At 42.3% G+C, this 16,104-nt stretch overlaps 1 protein-coding gene across 2 annotated transcripts; it reads right to left on the reverse strand.

Annotated features, from left to right (window-relative positions):
- Positions 1-8,853: 8,853 nt before the first annotated feature.
- Positions 8,854-13,539, reverse strand: ifi44f5 (interferon-induced protein 44f5). 2 transcript variants are annotated; one of them, XM_059543904.1, is made up of 8 exons: positions 13,414-13,539; positions 12,306-12,813; positions 12,109-12,157; positions 10,158-10,353; positions 9,907-10,059; positions 9,656-9,827; positions 9,434-9,534; positions 8,854-9,356 (listed from the first exon to the last, which is right to left on the reverse strand). In XM_059543904.1, exons 2-8 carry the CDS (start codon positions 12,811-12,813, stop codon positions 9,186-9,188), a joined length of 1,350 nt encoding a protein of 449 aa, XP_059399887.1. In that variant the 5' UTR covers positions 13,414-13,539; the 3' UTR covers positions 8,854-9,185. The 2 variants fall into 2 exon arrangements, 1 of the variants encoding a protein (XP_059399887.1); XR_009428948.1 differs by having other exon boundaries at positions 9,226-9,356; positions 9,434-9,523.
- Between the last annotated feature and the right edge of the window lie 2,565 nt (positions 13,540-16,104).

Raw genomic sequence — 16,104 nt, forward strand, 5'->3', positions numbered from 1 at the left:
GATGCGAAAAGGATTTCCTCCTTGAAAGCTGAACAGAAAAGCCTCTTTATCTGTAATTTGCTGGTAACACTGAGTATAATCTACACTAGTGTATCCACCAAAGATGTAGCCTGAACGGTTGTAGGCTACAAGTAAGGTGGGACCCTGATGGTCACATCGCTGATGAAAGACAAAAGCATTATATCCATGGACTGAAGCTTTGTAGAGAAGAGTCAGCTCCACATTCCCCAGCAAACTACAGAGCTGCTTTCTTCGCTCTTCTGGTAAAGTGCGAGGAACCACGCTGCGCGTTTTCAGCCTTTGATGCATCTTTAAGCCAAGACAAAAAAACAAAAAACAGTGTTATGTTATTGTTCTTACTAGTTGTGGTTTAATTTTTTTTTACACCGGTAGAAATAATCACACTTTTTACTTATACTCTTTTTTCACTTTGACTTACAGTGAACAATAATTTATGCATTTTTAACAGTAGTATTTTGAAGTTAACATTATTTTCTACCATGGCAGATGGAGCTCAAGGTGGAGCCAAATGAACAAGCCTTGCAGTGTTTGTCCACAGAGCTAGATTGTCACGCGCTTTCAGAAACAAGACCATTTACCTAGAAATGAAACTAAAAGGTACGACAAAGAATGAATGACTGAATTAATTTAATAAAAGTTTGTTAAATAGTTAAATGCTTTTTCTAGAGCTGAGAAACGACTTTCGTCTGTGAAAAGTATAGCATGTCCATACAAATCTAGAAATTTAATATTGAATATTTACCTTTGATATTTATATTGATGAAGCTTACCTTTTAACACTGCATAAAAATGCTAAAATGCTCTTCGTACAGGGTTAAAAATTAATACAGCACGATTTCAAGCTGCTACATTTTCCTTATCACACTCCGAGATGAAACGCAGTATATATCAGTGCCCTGATAGATCGAGGCGGGGCTGCTCGTGTCGTCTGTTGATAGAAAATGTGTGCGTAGTTATTGTAGGACGGAGTATGTCTTTTTGAAAAGCTAAAAACGCTGTGCAGTTTTACAAAGCCTTAATTATAATGTACAGTTGTTTATTGTTAACTTGACCCACTATGTCAGATTTACTCCAATCACGAGATGTTAGCTGCCACTCGAATTCACAAATGATTAGAATCACATTCTAAAACGCTTAACGTTAAAGTACGTGGCTTTATACTGTTGTGCTTTCTCGTGTTGGTTTCCCAGTGTCCGTGGAGGCGTGAAGAGAAGCACACAACAAAGACAGTACATTCAGGAACTTTACTTCACTTATTAAGTCACAACTTTACAGCAACGGGGGTTTTGTGCTCTTGCCCAGCGCTGATGGGTTTATCTACAACCATCCGCACCGGAGCCTATGAGCATCTGATGCTAAATGTAAACAAGCAGTGAACTAACCCCTATGTAATGACGTAACCAAATCTGATTGGCTAATAAGAACACATTTTGCATACTAGTAAAATAACTGTAACAAACAATATATTTACTGAACTAACACTGTAACACCCCCCCCCCCCCCCCCCTTTTTTTTTAGCTCTCCAGAGTCCATTCTGCACCACTGTGGATGAACAGTTAACTTTTTGTTGACTTCTATTTTCTTCTTTAGTCCATATAACGACTTGGGGCTCGAACAAGTCGCCCCCTTTTTGTCTTCGTCCCCTCTTTTCCACAGGTAATAGGGTCACAGTTAGAGTCCGTTCCAAGCAGGGTCAGAGGCTCTTCCGACACAGAGTTGTCAGAGGACGATGGGTTTGGTGCTTCTGCCCCTGTGACAACAGGTACCTGAGCCGTGATTGGAACCAGGGAGCCTTCCTCGGTGCAGGTGTATTTGTGTCGCAGACGCTGCATCCAGGCAGGTATGTGGTCACTTAGATAGGGTTGTAAGCGATCATGATGCAGTACTTTTTCACTTCGTCTGTCCCTGACTCGGTAGAGCACTGGTCCAAGGCGTGCTGTGACGACCAATAGCCCTTGCCATGGAGGTTGGAGTTTTGGACTGTAGCCCTTTCTCCTGCTACTGACCCTTACTGACACAAGATCACCTACTTGGTAGGACTTCTCTCTGGCTCGTAAGTCATAGACCTTTTTCTGGCGAGTCTGAGTGGAGCGTAAGTTCTGGCGCGCTACTTGATGAGCCTGCTGGAGGTTAGCTTGCAGTTCCTGGACAAACTCAGGTGTACCTTTAGCTTCTCTGGTAACCTCGTCCATCCTTAGCCAGATGTCATGTGGCTGGAAAACGTCTCGCCCCAGCATCAGCTGATGGTGTGAAACCTGTCGCTGAATGTACAGTGCTCCTGTACGCTGCAGTGAGTAAGGGAAGATGCTCATCCCAATTCCGCTGACTTTGGTCCACATAACACCGTATCATCTGCAAGAGCGTTCTATTGAATCTTTCCACTTGTCCGTTCGAAGCCGGATGATATGGTGTGGTCCGGGTCTTGGTTACTTGTAACAGACGACAAACCTCCGTAAAGAGCAAACTCTCGAAGTTCCGTCCTTGGTCAGTGTGAATCTCAAGGGGAGCCCCAAAGCGTGAGATGAAGTCAAACACAGACCTCTTTGCTGTTGTCTCAGCTCCTTGTTCGGGGATAGGGAATGCCTCTACCCAGCGAGTAAACTGGTCAATTATAACGAGGATGTACCTGTTGCCTGTCTTGGACTCTGGAAATGGTCCTAGGACATCAAGGGGTAGTCTGTCCATTGGCGCTCCAGCCTGGTAGTTCTGAAGCTTGGCCCTCCCCATTGGACTGGTTGTTTTACAGGAACTACACTGTGGGCACTTCTTGACGAAAAGGCGTACATCGTTCCCCATATTGTACCATTGGTAACATCTGCGGAGGCGCATAAGCGTCTTTTCCTCCCCTGCATGACCCGCTTGTGCTGGATTGTGACAGGATTGGAGAACCTCATTCTTCAGGAAAACAGGAACAAGTAAGCGCAGAGATGACATATCTCCATTGACATCATCCCATCGATAATAGAGGACCCCATCTCGCATCTCTACTTGAGACCAACACAGCCAGTACTTGCGAACCGCTGGGCTCTGCATCATGACCTCTTCCTTAGCAGGCAAAGAACCATCAGACATCCATTTATGGAGAACTGAAAGGTCTGGGTCAGCTAACTGTTCTTCCCTGATACTTTCGGGACTCAGCAGTTGCAGCCAGTTTGAGGAAGGACCTGGTTTGTCATCACCTACTCCATTAACATCACTGGAAGTGTTAGTGCAACTACCCTCATTCTGACGGTCAAGGGAGTGTATGCGTCTTACCGCCAAGGGGATGACATCATCGACATCTTCCTCGAATCTGGCCCACTGATGGTGGAGCTTTCGGCAGAAGCGACAGCCCTTGCATGGCAAGCTATCTAGCTCTCTTCCTGCTTGATAACAGTCACAAGGTTCTTCATTCAGAGTCCTTCGGGACAAAGCGTCAGCATTGGAATGGTGTGTACCTGGCCTATGCTCGATGACAAAATTGTACTGACTGAGTTCTTCAAGCCACCTAGCCAGTTGGCCTTCTGGTCTCTTAAACCGGTATAGCCACGTTAGACTGCTGTGATCTGTCCTGAGTAAGAAGTTAGACCCCAGCAAATAGTGGCGGAACTGTCTTGTAAACCTGACAACTGCTAGGAGTTCCTTACGTGTGACACAATACCTCTGGTGAGCTGGTGTGAGGAGACAGCTGGCAAATGAGATAACTTTCTCTTCCCCCCACTGTAACTGTGAGAGCACTGCTCCAATGCTCTGGTTGGACGCATCAGTGTCCAGGACAAACTGTCCAGATGTAATTGGGAACACCAAGATGGGTGCAGTTGTGAGGCTCCTTTTAAGATGTGCAAAGGCCTTGTTCTGCTCCTCTCCCCAGGAGAAGGAACTCCCTTTCTTGAGTAGCATTGTCAAGGGTGTAGTGATTTCAGCAAACTTGGCAACAAACCTCCTGTAATAGTTGCACAGACCCAGAAAAGACTGGAGTTCCTGGACACTGGTTGGGGTCTTCCAGTTCCTAACGTCACTAATGAGGGCTGGATTGGTCTTAATTCTCCTGGTCTTAAACTTCCTCTCTTAGCAGTTGACATTTTGAGGGCTTCAACTTTAGTCCATATTCCTGCAACCTCTGAAAAACCTCTGCTAGGCGCTCCATACACTGTTCCTCATCTTCACCAAAGATGATTATGTCATCCAGGTATATCAGTAAGGTGTCCCACTGCAACCCTCGTAGAACCAACTCCATTGCCCTCTGAAATGTGCTGGGTGCGTTACACAGACCAAATGGCATTCTGGTGTACTCATATAGTCCATACCTCGTCACAAAAGCAGTCTTGGATCTGTCTTTTTTATTCACTTCAATCTGCCAATATCCTGACTGAAGGTCAAGTGTCGAGAATGTTTTTGCGCCACCCAGCACATCCAGGCATTCCTCTATTTTTGGTAGGGGATATGCGTCCTTGATGGTAAGGTCATTTAGCTGGCGATAATCTACGCACCAGCGGACCCCCCCATCCTTCTTCCTTACAAGGACAATAGGGGAAGCCCATTCTGAGCTTGAGGGGACAACAATACCTGAATCAAGCATTTTCTTGAGATGTGTTTCTTCCTCATTCCAGAACCCTAAAGGGGTACGTCGTACTGGCTGTCGAACAGGCTTAGCCATTCCTGTCTCTATACTGTGCTGCAAAGCAGAAAACTTCCCATGATCATCATCAGTTGCTGCAAAGACTGCTTGATATTTACTCAGCAGAGCTACTAACATCTCTTGTTGTTGTTCAGTGAGCGTTTCGCTTGCAGAAGTAAACAACTGTCTGAGGTGCTCTGGAAAATCAAGAGCGTTTGGTGACGACACCCTTCTTATGTCATGCTCATCAGGAGGCTCATTGTCAGGATCCTGTGGCACTGAGTTCCCGCCTTTTTCATACAATGGAGCATCAGCTGGAACTAAATAAGCTCTATCTCCCTCCTCTTGAGCATCAGGATATGCTTCGATGAGCACACCCAAACAGACTCCTCGTAATAAGGGTCTACTGGGAGCTGTGACATTGCATAGCCTGACTGGGATCCTCTGTTCCATGTTAATCATGATGCTGCCTGAAGACACTCCATCAGCCAGGCTAACAGGCTCTAGAACAGCAGGAAGTTCTGGTTTTGGGTCGTCTACCACACCCCAAACTAAACATTCACACTCTGGCGGCACAGTGACATCACTTTCTAACATCACTCTTGAAATGGCATAGTCTGGGCCCTCGCCTTCGGATATATAGGCTGGCATGAGTTCAGAGCCCATAAACACTTTACCAGAGGCATGTATGGTGAAATCAGCAGCTTTTAAGAAATCTAAGCCCAAGAGCAGGGCATCACGAATTGGTGCAATGCAAACTGTCCACTCCAACACCTTTGTGCCAATTCTGAATTCCACTTTCACTCCGCCTGTTGCTGACATCTCCCTTCCAGTTTCTGCATTTCAGAGACACACATTTTTCAGTCCTGAAGGTGATTTAGTGGGTAATTTGCTGTACGTCTCTTCAGACATTATTGTAGCCTCAGCACCAGTGTCTATAACTGCATTAACTGGTACGCCATCAACAGTCAGCAAAATCATTAAACTGGGCCCTCGACTCTCAGCTCTGCCCACATGTACAATAGACGGACTCCGCTCTGTGTGTTCGGAGTGATTTTGATTTGAGGGCTCCAATCTGGCCACAGTATTTGCAGGGGGACTTGTAGATGGACTGGGGGACCGTGAGCAGTTTCGTTTGAAATGTCCCTCCTCTCCACACTGGAAACATGGCCCGCTAGAAACTCTGGTGGGGCTGGTATTTTGCTGTCTGTATCTACTTGACTTGAAAGAGGTCTGAGCTGCACGTCCTCTTTCCGACTGAACTGCCATACTGGAATTTATTTGTTGGGTGGGTCTTACGGAAGAAGGAAGAGCAACAGAAGAGGAAGTAGGCAGACAGGCTATGGCTAGTTGGAACTTATCAACTTTATCAATGAGTGTTTGCAACTGGTGCTGTGTAACGTAACCCGGCTGTGACTGCACTCTACGTGACTGCAAGGCCGGTGGCTCATCATCAGAGTCCATGTCTTGATCAGCCCAGGATACTCGACGTGTCCTCCCCTTCAGATCAAAGTCTCGTCCGAGTGTGGCTTTGAAATTGTGTTCATAAGATGATACTAGCCGTTGTGCCTCATCCAGTGATACAGGGTCACGGTTCATAACCTCATATGCCACTTTCTGGTTGCGCAGCCCTTTGAGAAACGCATCAGCAGCAATTTGCTCCCTGAGCTCAGTGTCAACTCCAGGATAAGCCAAAATGACCAGCCTGTGAACCTCCTCTGCGAACTCCGAAACTGTTTCTTTAGACTGGCGCAGTTCTCCAAGTCTCCTCCGTGCTGTGGTTGGAGGTTCTTTCTGGCCAAATCGAAAAGCCAACTGTTCTTTCAGCAGAAAGTAATCTTCACGTATGTGTTCGGGTAATGAACACAGATATCTGACAGCAGCTCCTCGTAGACATTCATGGAGTTTATCCACTCTCTCTACTGTACTCCATCTGTAAATAACAGCTCTGCGCTCAAAAGGAATGATGAAGGAGTCCCAGTCATCCTTACCATCGTAAGTGTCAAGTTTAGCTTTAGGTCCATCTGAAGCTCTACCACGAAGGGTTGTGAGGTGATGGGTGGGCGCTGTAGCAGTTGAAGGTGTGTGCATGTTTGGGCCCAAGTTGAAAGAGCCATTATAACGGCTGGGTCCCTGTGCACGGCTTCTAGGTCTTACATCAGGGCCAGGTGTGGAGGAAGTTGGACTAATTGGGCTCCGTACGTGTCTATCAATGACTGCAAGCTCAGCAGCAAAAAGCTGTTCAGCATCTGAAGGCCCTGTAGCATCTCCATCAGTCATAAGGGTTCTATCAGGGGCAGCTGCAAGTGTGGTAGAGTCGTCATGTTGTTGGGGACCATGTGTTACTATACTGGTATGACGCTGCTGCGTGAGGGCAGACAAACTAGCCTCTGTCGCTTCCAATCTTTGGAGCAGAGGTGAAATGGCATGTTGAAGTTGCTTATTTTGTTGTGATAGCACAGCCTGTAGCCACTGTGTGGGGTCTGGGGCAGCTGATGCTCCAAGTTGGACTCCTGACTCACTCACATCCATGTTATATTACAATTTAGCTTTAAAAAATTTTTTTTTCTTTTTATATATATATAATACTGAAATATATTCTGGCTTGTGAGCTTCGCAGGGCTGTTTAGTAGTGTCTGTGAAAGTTGGCTGTTTGTAGTGTCTGTGAAAGTTGGCAGGCAGCCAACAGCAGCGCTATCTTTGGCAGACTGCCAGCGCCATGCCTCTCCGATGGGGGGAGGGAAACTCCGTGCAGCTCTTTATTTTCGTGAGTTTATGATGGTCAATGCGACGACCAACGTGGTCAATCAGTCTTTAAAACTACTTCACAACAGCGTTTGCAGTGATTATAATGTCCATCGATTAACAAAAGATGTCCCAGCAGTTCACAACACTCACGATTCTCTGATAACTGTCAATCACACACAGCTTCTGACACCACTTGTTGTGCTTTCTCGTGTTGGTTTCCCAGTGTCCGTGGAGGCGTGAAGAGAAGCACACAACAAAGAGAGTACGTTCAGGAACTTTACTTCACTTATTAAGTCACAACTTTACAGCAACGGGGGTTTTGTGCTCTTGCCCAGCGCTGATGGGTTTATCTACAACCATCCGCACCGGAGCCTATGAGCATCTGATGCTAAACGTAAACAAGCAGTGAACTAACCCCTACGTAATGACGTAACCAAATCTGATTGGCTAATAAGAACACATTTTGCATACTAGTAAAATAACTGTAACAAAGAACTGTAATAAAGAATTCTATTCAACAACAAGCAGATATGAGCCTAATAGAACGCGTGCGTTTAAATACGCTAATAGTTTTCTATGGGAGGAAAGCGCGTAAACACGTAATTAAACGCATTGCGTTCTTATTCTGGGCTCATATCTGCTTGTCTGTAAATAAACTGCTTTATTATTAATGTGTTTACTGAGTTTGGTCTTTTAAAGACAGTGTTGTGATGATTATTAATGGTTGTTGTAGGCTACAAGAAAGGTTAACAGTATTTTCTAACATGGCAGATGGAGCTCAGAGTGGAGCCAAATGACCAAGTCAATGTTTGTCCATAGAGCTAGTTTGCATGGGCTAGTCACACCCTTTCAGAAACTAGACCATTTAACTAGAAATGAAACTGAAATGCACACAAAGAACGCATGACTGAATTTAATAACGGTTTGTTAAAAGTTAAATACTTATTTAGATCTGAGAAAATACTTGCGGGCTTGAAAACTCTAGCATGTCCATTAAATTGTGTTAAAATCAAGAACATTAATATTGAACACCTTTGATATTTGTATAGACTATGAAGCTTACCTTTCCACAAACATTTAATGTTAAATAATAATAATATTAAATATGCAAATGTTGTTGAGAGTAGTGTATATTGTTTTTGATTAATTATCATTGAAGGACATGGTTAAGTTGAGGAATTGATAATAAATCAAAATAATGACTCGATTATTACCTCTTCTGGATATTATTGTCCTTATCAGCCACAGCTGTTACTCAGGAAGATGAGTATTAAAAACCTAGTGAGACAGTATAGTACAGTAAACTATACATTTTCCCATATAGCTTAATCTGTTATGTTTGTTTGTTTATTAATTTAATATTTAATAAGAAGTGTTAAATTATATGTAATTAAATGTTTATTTAATATTAATTAAATATTATCTCTCTCTCTCTCTATACACACACACACACACACACATATATATATATAACAAGCATCAAAGCATTTCAAGGATCAAAAACTGAACTTAATTTAATCAAAAGAAGCATTTCTTAATACAGATTTTAGCATCATGATTTCTAACACATCATTCTAGTATTATGTACCGGTTTATGGCACAACAATATTCCAACTACAAAAGCAACAAACAATTATATGAAATGTACAGCTTTAATGATATGTGAACTTTGGCATTTCCCATTGTTTTTCTTAAATGGATGTTATGAATGATTATGAAAGATCTAGACGAACAGAATAAAAATCTTCTAATTTAAGATAAGCCTACTTGTTTTGCTGATCAAGAGGCATAAACACCTATCTCTGCAGCATTTACTAGCCTAAAATACATCAACATCATCCAGATAGTCGTCTGCCAAGCGAAGCATCTGTTGTAGAGCAGAGAGAAGCAGGACGTCACAGTTGAGCTCCAGCTCCAGCTCCTGACTGTAGTTCTTCACCGGTAACACACAAGACACCGGCACACCCAACCGAGAGCTCACCTCCTGCACCTGCACACACAAAACAACATCTCCTTCACTCCGAGTCCTGGAAGAACAGACCATGTGATCATCTGACTGCCTCTCACCTTTGACTTGATGTAGGGACTGAGATAAATTTTGAAAAGGTCCTTCTCCACTAGAGGACATGCTTCATCTACTTTTGTCATCAAGACCATCTGGGGAATGTCTGAAATTGTGTCAATAACCAACATTTTGCATAAGAGTTCACTTTTGGCTAACTGGACATTTAGTATGTGTCATAAGCAAATTATAATTTAGCCTTGCAATAACACTTTGAGATCACTTACCCAGTGAGCTTATTTCTCTGTGTATTACAGCTAGTTTTTCCTCTAATTTATCAGACATGAGGGAGATTTTGGTGGCGTCTATCACATACACCACACAGTGGATCTTCTCCTGTAGAGATGCAGGTTTGGAGGCCTTTTGTTCAGCAGGTTGAAACGGTGCTGTTGGGTTGAACTGATTCCAGAGGATTTGGCATAAAACAAACATAATTCCCACTTCAACCTTCATTTATTTAGGAGATGAGTGCACTTACTTTATAGCGGTCTGGTACACGACCCTGAAGAATGCTGCTGATGTCCTCAATATCCAGTCCTGCACCGGTTTGCTCCTCGAGTCCCATGGTGTCACACAACACAAACGGCAATGGCTTTCCCTTACGACAGTCTTTCACTGGATATGTACGAAACTACCAACCAAGAAGAGAATCACATCAGGAGACATTCCTCAGCCTGAAGAGGGACGTCTGTAGGAAACACAATTCTATAAATCCTGTTGAACTTGTACCTGTGTGGTGAGACTAGTGCCTGCAGATCCTGACATGGCTTTGTTTGTCACATGACCAGTAAAGATGGAGTTGATGGAGTTAAAGAAACTGGATTTCCCAGCACCTACAGGACCGATCATTAGGATTCTGACCCGACTCACAGAAGTCACCAGGGGTTTATGATCCCTCATCATTTGCATGAGCTCATCTCTTTGTCTAAATTTTTTTAATTGACAATTACTGTATTAAATGAGCAGCAAACAAATGCAGGAAAACACATAAGTGCAATCATGAGATTTCTTAAAAATTGTGGAATAAAGAACAGAATATAAGAAACAGACGGTTGGTCAGGGAACGCCTCCAGGAACGCCCTGTCATGTGATCTGAATTTAGCCCATGGGGGAAAACATTGCCCTGGCACCAATTGAAATACATGGGACAATCATGCCGAAGAGTTGCTGTGTCATTTTCTGTACCGCCAATAAACTGACAAATTATGAATTGAAGTTCTACATCCTTCCTAATAAACATACGGAAAGGATGACAAAATGGCCACAAGCAATAAGTTGTGAGGATGATCAAGGGAAGTTGTGGAATCCCAAGACTAGGCATGTGTGTGTGTGCAGTCTGCGTTTCATCACAGGTAGACTACATTAACATTGTGTTCATTATTAACGTTATCCAAACTGTGTATGGTTGTTTCACGTATACGCCGTATACCCACTTAAAAAAAGCGTGAGGATAAGTAACAACTCCGTTTTGTGTCAGAACTTTCACACTTTCATTCATAAATTCACAAGCCCATTACGGTCATTCACAGTTGCGTCAGCACTCTGAGACCGTGGAACAGATCGGATATGTTTAGTCCAGGAGTTCCTTTCTCGACGAACGCATCAACTTCAGGGTGGGGAGCAGTGCGCCTGGGCGTATCTGCCTCAGTCCTGTGGTCAGAGTCACAGAGAAGGTGACACATAAACCGTTTGGAATTGGAAGCGATGTCCTTAGCCCTGCAAGCCTTTCGGTCGAAATTGGAGCGGCAACATACTTATTCGAACCGACAACATGTCTGTGGTCTCGTACATAAATCGCCAGGGCGACGTGCGCTCCAGAGCTCTATTCAAACAGGCAGCGAGTCTCCTGTAGTGGGGGGACCGACATTTTCTCTCCATAAGAGTGGCGCACATCCCTGGTATTCTGAACCGTGGAGTGAACATGCTTTCGAGGAACGGGATTCCTCAAGGAGAGCGGAGTCGCACGCACCTTCTACCAGGCGCTGCTACACTCTGAAGTGGGGAGTTTTCACAAAATGGTGCCAGGACATTCATATTGACCTGGGGTCCTGTTCCGTGTCGGATGTTTTGCGCTTTCTACAGCACAGTATGGTTTGCCATCCATGCTGAAGGTGTATGTGATCGCTGTTGCCGCTTTTCATTCCCTGGTTGATGGGCAATCGATCGTTAAGCACGATCTGATAATCAGTTTTCTCAGGAGAGCAAGGAGATCGTGTCCTTCACGGCCACCCTCCATGCCGCCGTGAGATCTAGCTCTAGTTTTGAGGGCTCCATCTCTACCACCGTTCGAGCCCTTAGCTTTTTTTCGCACCCATGCATTTTATACTGCCCGCTGACCTGTCAGTATTTGCATGCTTCACATCAATTGGCCAGCTGTCCCCTGCTAGCGTTAGCCCATAAGTTTTCAGCACAGTGGAGAAGGGGAGTTCCCATATACGTCATAGCTGACGTAATGTGTCTCCTTCCCGCCTCTCAGGGAACCGAGGTTACGGTAGTAACCGGAGACATTTTCCCCCATGCTGACTCCACCCTTGCCATGCCAGACCATGCCCCCAACTATGACCAGATGCCGACTCACTCCTTGGCGGTATACACCTATGAAGTTGGTTCGCAACCCGCCATAGAACCAAAAGAAGAAGAAATGAGCAACAAAATACTGCAAAGAAGAGTGCAAACTTACATAGATGTCCACCGAATATTCCTCCATGGCTTCTCCTTGGTCTGAAGGTCTAATATTGAATAAAGATGATTAACCTCTGCTTAAGTAATTTAACAAAAGAAACTAAACAAGTACATATTTAGAGATTGGACTCATTTTACATTTTATAAAATTTACTTTACACAACTACATGACACACTTTCTGATTACTGACTTACTCTGCTCTACTTTGTAGACCTCACAATCAGTCAGCGCAGCGTCATTCCCATAGAATCTTTCAGCATTAAAACTAAATGATTTACCTCCTCGGATATACACAACTGGTTGGCTGCTTTTGCAAAAGTACAACTGCTGGCCAAAGATGGGCATTCCAGCATGATCAAAACGTGCATAATGTCCACTGTTTACTTTAATGTGGACAGGGAACTTGCCTTGAAAGCTGAACAGGAAAGCTTCCTCATCATTGATATATTGCTCGAATCGAGTATAATCTACACTAGTGTATCCACCAAAGATGTAGCCTGAACGGTTGTAGGCTACAAGTAAGGTGGGACCCTGACGGTCACATTGCTGATGGAAGGCAGAAGCTTTATATCCATGGACTGAAGCTTTGTAGAGAAGAGTCAGCTCCACATTCCCCAGCAAACCACAGAGCTGCTTTCTTTGCTCTTCTGTTAAATCAGAAGTGAGGAAACTCGTGAAGACATCTCCATACCTTCTTTGCATCTTTAAGGCAAAACAAAACAGCACGCAAATATAAATTTAAAAAACAAATATACAATTTATTATTAGTTTGAAAATGAAATGAAAATGTTATAGTTTTACTAAATACACACACAAAAAAGGTTTGTAGAAACAATTTTCACTTAAAAATTGCTAGAAAATGTTACTAATAATTGCAAAGAAACAGCAAGCATTGAATTAAATGCAAAATTTTGAAGTAGGAAGAATACCGAAAAAATGTCCAATGTCAAAAGTCTTTGTTTTATTTACAACTTCATTTTTTTAAAACAGTGTATTCATTGAAGCATTGACAGCTGTATTAACCATTGAAAAGGGATGTTTGGTTTTAAAGGACACAAATGTGCAAGTGACAGAAACGAGTCTGTTTATTTGGAATTATAACTGAAACAGTTGTTTTGTTTCTGTTTTTTTTCAATCACTGTAATGCAATAACAGTTTGTAAAATACCCGTTTTAGATATGATAATACTTTTCTCATTTGAAATCGATATAATTACAATAAGGTTTTTGCATTAAGTTAAAATTGTTGTCTCTCAAAATGCATAAAATGATAAATATCTTTATGATTTCTATATCGGCTTACCTTTGTAGCGGTGTCTTTGTGCACGGAACTCTGAAAAAGCTTACTCTTCGTTTACCACACACTCAGTAGGACGTGGTGAGCTTCCGTTGTCTGCCAAGAAACGTTTAGTAGGGTAGAGAGGAAACCCCCCCCCCCCCCCCCTACTGAGCGTTTTCTGTGAAACAAAACTTAGATGTGTCAAAAATAGTTAGCCTATACTGGTTTTTACTTTTTAAACTAAATTACATTTGACCAAGATGGCATTTTGCACCTCTGGTGGAAAAAAAGCAGGCTGGGGTACAATCAGAATTAGCTTTATTTGTTATTCGTTTTTAATGTTCTCCTGGTACATACATGCATACACATCTGACATGAGAACAGAAAAAAAAAAACTTAACAATAGTGTATGAATCTGGGACAGTACTGACTTATGTAAAGATTTGTGCATTTTTACTCTATATAGAACTGTATAAATAAAGAGATATGCATTTGTATTTTCATAATACAACTTGAGAAATGGGTAATAATTAAAGATGTAAAATGAATTAGGGAAATGAATTACAGAACACTGGTAATGATTAGAGTGTTAGCTGTTTAGGCTGGAAATGGCATGGGGGAAAAACAGTTTTTATGCCTAGATGTTCTTGCACAGAGATCTGTAGCATCTGCCTGAGGGGAAAAGTGCAAACAGGTTGTGTCTGGGCTGACAGGGGTCTTTGGTGATGTTACGTTTCTTCAATCTGGAGTTGTACAAGTCCTGAATACTGGGAAGGTGCACACCAATGATCCTCTCTGCGGTCCTAGCAGTCCATTGCAGTCTTAATGAAACTGACGTGACAAACAGCCAAGTATAGTGATCCACACTCAGAATTCATGCTCTGCATTTAACCCATCCAACGTTCATACACAAAGCCGTGAATACAGACCCGGAGCAGTGGGTTTTTATGAGCTTTTATGAGACAGAGATGTGGTCATAATAGGCTTGAGTCAAACACTGGCAAACAAGTATATACAGGACAAGATAAAGAATATTCCCAGGGCAAGCGTGGGTCTTTGAGCGAACAATATCCAGAGGGCTAAGCAAGAGGGGTAATCAAGTATCCAGAGCAAAAGGGCCAAAACACCAGTAACAGAGCAAGGAAAGAAAGATTAAACTAAGAAAACGAGAAACAGAGACAAGACTATGAAAACAAGTAACTGAAACAAGACTATGAAAACTAGTCACTAACATGGAAAGACTGACATATCACAGCTTTTGCTAGAAGAGGGATATGTGCAGAACAATACTCGGCAGTTTGAAAAGTGAGTGTTTTATATAGTAAATGCGTAATGGGTTACAGCAGTGTGCAATCAGTGCATACAGCTGTGTGTGTGTAATTAGTGCAATGGATGATGGGAACTGTAGTCCGGGTGACGTGCAACACTTAGTGTGGTGCAAGAGTCCATGTAGTGAGCGGGACGGGTGACCTCTGGTGGTGAGTGAATGGAAGTTCATATACCAGAGCATGACACTGGCTAGCTAACTAGATAGCAGATGTTAACATGGAGGTATTTTTTTAAATATAAAGTCCAAATATTTTTATTCAAGCACCTAATTAGATTACATTTGATGGAACAGCCTAACAAAAGATGTGATGTTCTGAACATTGTAATACAGTAATTATGATGAGTGGGTCTCAGTCTATGAGTGGGAAGCAATGCTGCCTGCATAGAGGCAGTTTACCCCAAGTGGGTATATATATAACTGTAATGTTCTCCAAAACAACAAGCTTTACAACACCTTTTCCTAACGTTGAAGATCAGATCACTAGCAAATAATAACAAAAACGTATATTGAGTTTACCCAATGGTTATTTTACCCACTCTACCCTATCTTTATTAAGTGAATAATCAAAGAAGCGAAATAAAAATTAATTGTTAAACATCAAATAGTCTATATGTAACATGCTCATTCTCAAAAATTAGTGTAAGAAACAGAGTGAAACACTTATCACTGAAATATCACTACAGATTACAAAATAGGTCTACAGACTTTAAAAAGTAATTTAGTAAAGTATTTTGTTAGATTACACAAGGTTTGTAACTTAATCTAAATATTTTGGAATACTAATGCAGAGAAAAATGACATCCATCAAACACAGGACCTGGTTTTCCTCTGCATATTATTTTTAACAAGATCACTTTTCCACAGTATTCTCTTAATGCATTGTGTTTCCTTCTTGAGCATCAGTGAATGTTTTTACCTTTTGTAATAGTTGTGTATGAGTCCCTCAATTGTCCTTGGAGTGAAAAGATGAAACTAGAAATCAGATATTCGGAAAGGTTTCAAATGTGCAAAAGAGCAAACGACCAAAGAATGTGCAGGACCTGGAAGGTTTTTCTGAGAAGAACAGCAGGCAGTTTAACTGTTCAGGACAAGCAAGGGACTCATGAACAACTATCACAAAACATGAAAGCAGTCATGTGTCTTCAATTGTACAGTTAAGATATTTTGAATGGGGCATTTTTTTAATTGTATTATTTTGTCTTGTGGGGTCTATGTGATATAGCTTATTCAGGATATTAATAAATAAAAATAAAAATAAAATGCAATTTTATTTAAGATCCCTCTTAATTTTGCATATTCTGCAAGGGGTGTGAATATGAGCAGAACTTTACCTTATGCTCTTGCAGAGAGTCTGGGAATCACCAAAAGCTTACACTTTAATGTTT

Source organism: Carassius carassius, chromosome 48 (assembly GCF_963082965.1).
Source record: "Carassius carassius chromosome 48, fCarCar2.1, whole genome shotgun sequence".
NCBI classification, from domain to species: Eukaryota; Metazoa; Chordata; class Actinopteri; order Cypriniformes; family Cyprinidae; genus Carassius; species Carassius carassius.